At 49.6% G+C, this 9699-nt stretch overlaps 1 protein-coding gene across 2 annotated transcripts in view; it reads right to left on the reverse strand.

Annotated features, from left to right (window-relative positions):
• Fkbp6 (FKBP prolyl isomerase family member 6 (inactive)) overlaps window positions 1–5847 on the reverse strand; it is a 39815-nt gene extending 33968 nt beyond the window's left edge. Inside the window, exons 1-4 of one of the 2 annotated variants that reach the window (XM_028860672.2) lie at window positions 5732–5847; window positions 5395–5512; window positions 2565–2654; window positions 590–792 (exon numbers count right to left, since the gene is read on the reverse strand). In XM_028860672.2, coding sequence (XP_028716505.1) covers window positions 590–792; window positions 2565–2654; window positions 5395–5512; window positions 5732–5788 — 468 coding nt within the window. In that variant the 5' untranslated portion in view covers window positions 5789–5847. The other variant, XM_037198305.1, reaches the window with a different exon arrangement.
• Between the last annotated feature and the right edge of the window lie 3852 nt (window positions 5848–9699).

The raw sequence follows: 9699 nt of genomic DNA on the forward strand, positions 1-9699 counted from the left end.
GGATTACAAGCTCTGCTCTACAGGCTGGGGAGCGAAAGGCTGCATGGGAAACCATGGCTTGGGTTATGAGACTGTGGCTCTCTACCCCAGTCTTCCTGAGACTGTCTCAGCTTGTACCTCATGTCACAGTTATCCTGTCAAGTTAGTAAAAGCCTCTCATTCTCAAGGCGGAACCAATTCTCTAGCTTGTTTTTACAGTCCTGGGGATGGATGGTCCTAGAGTTTGTTAATGTTAACACTCTACCACTGACCTACAGAGAGAGCTCCAGCCTATCAGTGGCAGATTCTAGGCAAGAACTATCACTGAATTAGCTCTCCAAGCCTCATCACTTTGTTATAAGCTACCAGTGCCTAACTTTCTGAAAAGCAGTCATCACCTTGTAGTGAGAACTAAGCAGAGGGCGACTAAACAGCAAACAGCTAATGCAGAACTAGTCTAGCATGTTGTACCCTAGACAGAGGAGAGCAGACGCCACAGTGCAGGAGGCTTGAGTGGAACCCAGGGTAGGTGATCTAACGGAGCCACCCAAACACAATCCGATCCCTCTCCCTTTAGAAAGTCCCGGGAAATCTGGGGTCTTGAACTTACAGCTGAAAGTGCACAGAACTTGTCTGACTCAGCAGAATCAAGGAAGTCAATCAGCTCGATCTCAAACAGGACAGTAGCATTTGGAGGGATGAGGGGTGGGCACCCCAGGGTGCCATAAGCATAGGTTGGCTTGAACAGGAACCTGGCTAATTCCCCTCTGCGCATGCTTAGAAGTCCCAGCTCCATGCCCCAGAGTGTAATATCTGGAAGAAAGGACAGTGAGCTCAACTGAGGCTCATCCAGCATCCCATTCAAAGCCACCAGTTTCTCCCTATTCCAAGTGCATGTGCCAACCCAAGTCTTTGGCACGGTGCCCCAACTCAATGCTCAGTTGTTTCTGTTGTCCTGCTTTCCCCAAATGCCAGCTTTTGCAGGCTTCATCTCTGTCACATAGTCTATTCTTTCTTTGAAGATCTCTGCCCTCAATGCCTGTGGCCTACTCTGAAATTTTAAAGATTTTTTTTCCTTTATCCTTATGTGTTTTTTTATGCATGTGTTTGCCTATATGTACCACATTCATGCAATGCCCACAGACACCAGAAGAGGGCAGGAACTGGAGTTATAGATGGTTGTAAGCCACCATGTGCTTGCTGTAAACTGAACCCAGTCTACTGGAAAAGCAGCCAGTACTCTTAACCTCTGAGCCATCTCTCCACTCCCCTAGTTGAGATCTTATTCCAACCTCAGGACTCTCATCTCTAGCCTTCTTTCCCATGTAGTGCCTGTGGCCCTGCCAGAAGGAAGGTTATTATAATTTCATTAAGCAAAGCCAGAACACATTCCATAGCTCCATGTTTCATTCAATTCTATGAGGTTAGTTTGTGGACTAGAGGCCAACCTCCCCCCCTAGTAAAGTCCACAATGATGGGGTTCTCATCATTCATCTGAGCATGGTCTTGAAATATGTTGCTGTGTTGTGTGTGTGTGTGTGTGTGTGTGCGCGCGCGCATGTGGATGCTAAAGGACAATCTCAGCTGTCATTCCTCAGGTGGCATCCACCTTGCCTTTTAGGACAGAATCTCTCATTGTCCTGGAGGAGTCTGGTAAGTAGGCTAGGCTGGCTGGTCAGAGCCCCAGGGATCCAGCTGTTTTTTGCCTCCCTGCACTGAGATTATAAGCACACACTACCACATCTTGCTTTTTTTTTTTTTTTTTTTTAGAGACAGGGTTTCTCCATGTAGTTTTGGTGCCTGTCCTGGATCTTGCTCTGTAGCCCAGGCTGGCCTCAAACTCCCAGAGATCGGCCTGCCTCTGCCTCCTGAGTGCTGGGATTAAAAGCGTGCACCGCCGCCACCTGGCTTCGCTTTGTTTGTCAGGGTGGACGCTGTGGGAAGGAAGGCAGGCCCTCATGCTGGCAGAGCAAGCACTTTACTGACTGAGCCTTTCTCCCAGGTCCTATGAGGTCTTGTTTCACCACACACACTGGGAAGTAAGTATTCACTGCATTCATTTCATAAACACACAAGGAAAAGTGCTCAGAGGACCCAGGTGTAGGGCTCATGTTTATCATTTCATCACTCCAGAGCTGGGGCAGGAGGCTTCTGAATTCAAGGTCAGTGTGAGCTGCACAGATTCTGTCTTAAAAGATGCCCTGTAGCTGGATAGATGCGGTTCCAAGTAACTACACGGTGGCTCACAACTGTCTAACTCCAGTTCCAGGGGAAATGGCACCCTCTTCTGGCCTCTGCAGGTACAGGGCATATACATACATATGGGCAACATATGCATAAAATTTAAAAAAAAAAATCAAGAATAGAAAAACATTCCCAAAAGGTAACTTAGATGCCAAGATAACCTTGCCAGGTGGGCTATCACCCAAAAATAAAGTCCCAAGAAGAAAAGTTGACAGATAACCTGGGAGCTTCCCTGAAATCTAAGCTCAGCTACCAACTGTAAGAATCTGTTCTCTGGACACTGTGACAATCCTAAAACACGTCATGCCTTCGTTTGACTAGATGACCCCAGATGACCTTACCTTCTCCAAGTTTCATCAGCCGAGGTGTTTTCCTAAAGCAATTAGAATCGAAAGGCTTGTCCATGTGCTCCAGGTATCCAGAATATTTCACTAGGGCAGAGGGGAAAAGAAAAAAAGCACAAGTGTGAGGAAAACATTCCAGAGACACCCCCAGAGCCATCCTATTCACTAACACAGTTTACATCACAATTACTGGGGCATGGTGGTCCATGTCTGTAATCCCAGCACTTGAGAAATGGAGATAGGAGCAGCCTCAGCTACATAGCAAATTCTATACTAGCACCAGACAAAAGAGTCCCTGTCTAGGGAAGAAAAGAATTACATGAGTTAGAGCTGCCTGGCACCAAGACCCACAGGAAAGCTGCTTGTGGGGTTCTGACTTTCAGCACTGAGGTTCAAGGGCTCTCCTGATTGGCCTTCCCTCATTGCTCACAGTGGTAGAGGAAAAGGGGAGATCAGGAGCCTGCTTTACTTCTTAAACCCTGAGGCAGGCAAGAGTGGCAGCCATCTGTCACCCCAGACCTGCAGGCAGGAGCTAAGGCAGGAAGAATGCCGGTCTGAGGCTGGCCTGGGACACAGGGAGATCCTGTATTTAAAAAGGGGGGTGCTGTGGATATTGCTCTATATAAATAAAACACTGATGGCCAGTGACCAGACAGGAAGTATAGGCGGGACAAGGAGAGAGGAGAATTGGGGAAACAGGCAGAAGGGGGGGAGACACTGCAGCCACCGCCAGGACAAGCAACATGTAAAGACGCCGGTAAGCCACCAGCCATGTGGCAAGGTATAGATTTATAAAAATGGGTTAATTTAAGATATAAGAACAGCTAGCAAGAAGCCTGCCACGGCCATACAGTTTATAAGTAATATAAGCATCTGAGTGATTATTTTATACGTGGATTGTGGGACTGCGGGGCTTGGTGGAACCTGGAGAGAAGCCCTCCAGCTACAAATGGCGCCCAACGTGGGGCACGAACCCACGACCCTGAGATTAAGAGTCTCATGCTCTACCGACTGAGCTAGCCTCCAGCAGCAGGGGAGGGGGGCATTTGAGGCTGGCTTGGGACACAGGGAGATCCTATATTTAAAAGGGGGGGCCGTTTGAGGCTGGCCTGGGATACAGGGAGATCCTGTATTTAAAAAGGGGGGTGTTTGAGGCTGGGCTGGGGTACAGGGAGATCCTATATTTAAAAAAGGGGGGGCGTTTGAGGCTGGCATGGGATACAGGGAGATCCTGTATTTAAAAAAAGGGGGGGGGCTGGGCTTGGTGGCACACACCTTTAATCCCAGCACTATTAAGGCAGAGACAGGTGGATCTCTGAGTTTAAGGGTAGCCTGCTCCACATATATTCTGATCTACATATGGAGTCACAGGCCAGCCAGGGCTATGCAATGAGACCCTGTCTCAAAAACAAACAAACCAACAAAAACTAAAACAAAGGCTGGGGTGTAGCTGAGTTGGTAGAATGTTTGACTAGCATGCATGAGGCCCAGAGTTCCATCCCCAGCACCGTTTAAACCAGACATAGTGGTATACATGAGTAATCCCAGCATTTGGGAGGTAGAGGCAGGAGGATCAGAAATTCTGGGTCATCTTTGGCTACACAGGGTTTGAGGCTGACCTGGGATATATGAGACTGCTTCTTAAAAACCAAACCTCCTCCATTTAGGAGAAGCACATCCAGTCCTTTAAAATGCCTTATTTTTGAAATATGAAATCACATACTTGAAGACACCTAGATTCTGGGTTCAATCCCAGCACCTTGAAACAAAGTGTTATGGGGTTCACTTGGAGCCAACACAATTCACACCAACTCAATGCAGAAAACAAAACTGTATTGTAATCAAGCCACTACCAATCAATCAGGGCCGCAGAACAGACTCAGGAACTGAATCGCCCAAGCCAGAATGTTTCAGAGCTTTTATGCCTGAGAACTACAAACATCTGTGCCAAATTAGACTTGCATTTTTCCACCAATCAGGATTCAGGGACAGGGGACTTTCCTAGCACTACTGTTCTGTGGTACACTTATCTTACTTTCATTGGTTGGTTTACTCAAGGGCGGTGACTGTTCTTGTCTCACCTTGCCAAGCAGGATGCCAGTTACCCAGGGAGGTCTGGGGAACTTAAACTTTATTTGACCCTTAATTCAAAGCACAATTTCTATCCAAAATGGCTTCAGTTTGGTTCCTTCTTCCAAAAACAACCACCCTAACCAACCAGGTAGATTGTTGCACACGGTTGTGATGCCAACACTTGGGAAGTAGAGGAAGGGTCAGGCCTTCAAGGTCATCCTCTAATACACAGGAGGTTGGATTTCAGTCTGGGCTATTTTTATGACGCTGTTTCAAAAACAAAACAACACAGACCAACGACAGGGCTGGGGACGTAACTCAGTTGGTACAGGGTTTGCCTAGCATGCACGATGGGGACAGGTGTGCTCTGTCCCCAGCACCACATAAAACGTAGTCCTGCCCACCCATAATCCCAGCACTCAAAAGGTGGAGACAAAGTGTCAGGCGTTCCAAGATCATCCTCAGCCACACGGGCAGTTAAGAGGCCGGTCTGGGTTGTATGAGACCCTGCTTCAAAAAAAAAAAACAAAACAAAACAACAAAACAAAACTTAGCCGGACAGTGGTGGCGCACGCCTTCAATCCCAGCACTCGGGAGGCAGAGGCAGGTGGATCTCTGCGAGTTCGAGGCCAGTCTGGGCTGCAGAGTGAGTTCCAGGAAAGGCGCAAAGCTACACCTGTCTCGAAAAACAAAAAACACAACAAAACTAAAACCGTAGTTTCCAAGGACGAAGCAGCCTAGCGGCCTCCATTACCCAGCACGGAAGCGTCAGGGGTCACGGGGTCACCAGCGCCCTCTCGGATGACATCCTTCAGCACACCTCGGTCCCCAGAAATGTCCAACATCCGCTGACTCAGTCGCTCGTAGGGAGACTGGGAGAGGAGAGAGAGAGCCACAGGCCTCGGGGGTGAGCGCCGCCGGCCGCCCCCCAGACCCCCGTCCCCGTCCGTCCCCACCCTCACCTGGCCCAGGACTTCGTCCCCGTCCAGGGCTCCGGGGCCGCGGGTGCTGCCACCCATGGCCGCGCTGCGGGTGCTCCCCACCTCGTGCTTCCGAGGTGCCCCGACCCCCCTCGCTCCGCTCCGCTCTACCTGGCAGTTGTCTCGCGACGGCGGGATTCCGTTCCTGAGGCGCGAGAAGACGCTCATCTTGCCGCTCAACCGCCGCCAAACGCCTCGCCGGAAGCAACGCCCGGAAGTGAGGACCCCGGGCCGGGCCCCGGCGCGTGCTGCGCACGAGAAACACACGTGATGGACGTGATGGACGCTGCCCCCCCCCCCCCGCGAGCGTGCGCATGCGCCGATGCGGAAGCATGATGGGGACACCCGGAGGGTTGCGGGCCAAACCTTGGGTGTTTCATAAACAAAGGCTGGGCCGCGAGCCTCTAGGTCTCTGTGTTGCCCTTTGGCGTTCTAGCGCAGGTAGAACACATCGCCACAAAATTAGTGACTTAAAGCGACGCCTGCTTTTCAACCTCAGGGTTGAACAGTTAGATGTGCGATAACTTATTTTTGGGTGATGCTGAGGACCGGATGTAGTCAACATTAGGCAAAGGATCTGAGGCTGAACAGCATCCCCAGCCCCCCTTCAGGGGATTCCTAAGTAGGTCCCCATCCCTGATAAATGCATCTAGCCCTTCACTGAGGCGTCTAGGCAGGCTCTGTGCTGCTGAGCTATGTTCTCAACCCCAGACTTCACTTTTTTCCCCGCCTGAGACAGGCTTTCTCTGTGTAGTCCCTGGCTGTTCTGGAACTCACTCTGTAGACCAGGCTGGCCTCGAACTCACAGAGATCCGCCTGCCTCTGCCTCCCGAGTGCTGGGATTCAAGGTGTGCGCCACCACAGCTGGCTCCAAGGTGTCAGATTTTAAAAGTTCGTCCTTTAGTGACATTGATGGAAAGGAGTCTGATGTCAATAGTACAATGCTTGTGACTGTTTTCACATCAAATTCACAAACAGGCACTACGGACTGGACTAGGGATGTAATTCGGTGGTAGGGTGCTTTTGTAGCATGCTCAAGACCCTGGTTCTGTCTCCCAACAAGGCAAGAAACAAACCAGGCCAGGCAAGATGGCCAAGTGGGCAAGGTGCTTGCCACCAACCCTGCCAACCAGGACCCACAGGTGGAAGGAGGGAACCGACTATTGCAAGTTATTCTCCACCCTCCCCATGCATAAGGTGTCCTGTGACTTCAAGCACACACAATAGATGTTAAAATAAGTAAATAAACACAGGCAGCTACCATGCCATTGCCACCGTCACGGGGTCCAGGACTTCGTCCCCTTCCAGGGGATACAAGCCAGGACAGTAACTGTCTTGACTGGGAGCCTGGACTAGCAGGAGATAAGAGACTTGTTGATGTTTTATTCTTTGCTCTTTTGGGGGCCTGCCACACAGCTCCCAAATAGATCACACATGGAGGCTTATTCTTAATTATAAATGCCCAGCCTTTACCTTGGCTTGTTGCGAGTCAACTTTCCTTAAATTATCCCATCTACCTTTTGTCTCTGAGCTTTTTCCTTTTCTTGCCTTTTTTTTTTTTGTTTTTGTTTTGTTTTGTTGTTGTTTTTTCGAGACAGGGTTTTTCTGTGTAGCTTTGCGCCTTTCCTGGAACTTACTTGGTAGCCCAGGCTGGCCTCGAACTCGCAAAGATCTACCTGGCTCTGCCTCCCGAGTGCTGGGATTAAAGGCGTGCGCCACCACCGCCCAGCCGCCTTTTCTTACTTCTATATATCTTACTTTCACTCTTTCTCCATGGCTTGCTGTGTGGTTGAGTGGCTGGTCCCTAGTGTCCTCCTCTCCTTGTTCTTTTGCTTCTTCTTCTTCTTCTTCTTCTTCTTCTTCTTCTTCTTCTTCTTCTTCTTCTTCTTCTTCTTCTTCTTCTTCTTCTTCTTCGAGATTTCTCCTATTTATTCTCTCTGTCTGCCAGCCCTATCTATCCTTTCTCCTGCCTTGCTATTGGCCATTCAGCTCTTTATTAGACCAATCAGGTGTTTTAGACAGGCACAGTAACACAGCTTCACAGAGTTAAACAAATCTAACATAAAATAATGCAACACAGCTTTGCATCATTAAAAAAAAGTTCCAGAGCATAGATAAATGCAACACACCTTAAAACAATATCCAACAAGAGGGACCCACACTGGAAATGCTCTACAACTTTATCTTTTGTTTTGTTTTGCTTTTGAGATGGCTTTGAACTTGTTGTGTAGCTGAGAATGAACTTGAACTTCTGGCCTTCTGTCAGCACTTCCCAAGTCCTGGAATTGATTACAGGTGTTCACCACCCTGTCCAGTTTACACCTTGACCTTGAGAGTGAACATACACAAGTAAGATATACATCACTACATCACACTGTGTGGTTAAGAGCTATTCATGTTACACCTCAAATGAAAAAAATTGGAACAAGCAATGTGTTTTATCAGTGTTTTGCACACCACACACACACACACACACACACACACACACATCTCATCCAAACCTACAAAACAAGAGAAAATATAAATACATAAAACACCTTTAAAATTCTGGGTTGGGGTATTCAGAAAGCTGCTTGTCATAGCGCATACCTGCTCTGGCTTGGAGTTCGTAAGTATGGAGGGCAGGTATGTCCCGCCCCTCCCCCACCCCGGGCAAGGCCACTATCTGCCCCCTGGGTTATCATAAAGGACCCAGCAGAGGCTGCCGCCTCAGTCTCGTGGTATGACCCACTTTCCACCTGATTCTGGATGACCTTGGGGACACAGGTGTTGTTGGAAAAAGGGAGTGGAGAGGGGAGGGGGCGGACACCAGGCAGTGGGACTCTGTGTCCAGCTGGGTGCCCAGGTCTGTGCGTCATCTGTCCCATTCTGGAAGGAGGAAGAAAGGACTTGAGTGACCAGTCAGAGCTGCTGGTTTGAGACCTGGTGGGAGGCCTGGTGGACCACAAGAGACCAGGTAATGCAACAGTGGGGTGGGGATGGGGTGGCTATCATGGTCTAGTGGAGACTTCATTTCTGTTTCCACCGGGGAGCAGGGGGAGATGAGCACCAAAGCCTCCCCATCCCAGACTCCGAGGACAGCGTTGTTCGGGGACAAGGGACTTGGCCCTTGGTGCTGGAATGTAGCTAGTGGATAGGTACTGACTTACCAGTCACGCTTGAGGCCCCGGGTTCTATACCCAGCCCTTTATAACCTGGCTATCGTGGGGGCACACCTGTAATTCCAGCACTCCTAGTACTACAGCCTCAGGTGGAGGAGGAGGGTCAGGAGTTCAGTCTCATCCATGGCTGCATACAGAGTTCAAGGCCATCACTGCTTACACGAGTCTGGTCTCTGAAGAACAAAACAAAACAAAACAATCTTGCTTTAAGAGTGCTTGAGTGGGCCAGGCAGTGGTGGCGCACTCCTTTAATCCCTGCACTCTGGAGGCCGGGGCAGGTAGATTTTTGTGAGTTCGAGGCCAGCCTGGTCTAAAGAGTGAGTTCTAGTACAGAGAGAGAGAGAGAGAGAGAGAGAGAGAGAGAGAGAGAGAGAGAGAGAGAGAGACTCCTTGAAATAGAACCCCCAGAGCTGGGGCTCTGGAACCTCTAAGACTCAAAATAAAAAGTAAGGGGGGGCAATATCTCATCAGTAGAGTGCTTGCCTAGTGTGTGTATGGCCCTGGGTTCAATCCCCAATGCTGGGGGAGTGTGTGTGTGTGTGTGTGTGTGTGTGTGGGTGTGTGTGTGTGTGTGTGTGTTGGGGGTGTGTGTTAATATCTCCTGACATTTGTGATTCTGGGGACTGAACCCAGGACCTCATGGATGGTAGGAAAGTGGCTGTACCTCTCTGACTTACACTCCCAGTTGAGCTGTATATCCAGACCCATAGTGACCATTTTTTTCCATTAAAGTCCTTTTTTATCTTCTGGATGGGGAAACTGAGGCTCAGGGTCATAGGTTGAGATCAGAATCCAGGGCCGGCATCCTTCTCCCTAAGCTTCCAGCATCTCTTGGGTTGGGGGCAGAAACGACAAGGGGAGGGAGTGGCAGGACCGAAGACCGACCGATGCCACCTGCTTTGCAGCTGAGCTGCGTGC

The sequence above is a fragment of the Peromyscus leucopus genome, chromosome 23, assembly GCF_004664715.2.
Source record: "Peromyscus leucopus breed LL Stock chromosome 23, UCI_PerLeu_2.1, whole genome shotgun sequence".
In the NCBI taxonomy this organism is placed as follows: domain Eukaryota; kingdom Metazoa; phylum Chordata; class Mammalia; order Rodentia; family Cricetidae; genus Peromyscus; species Peromyscus leucopus.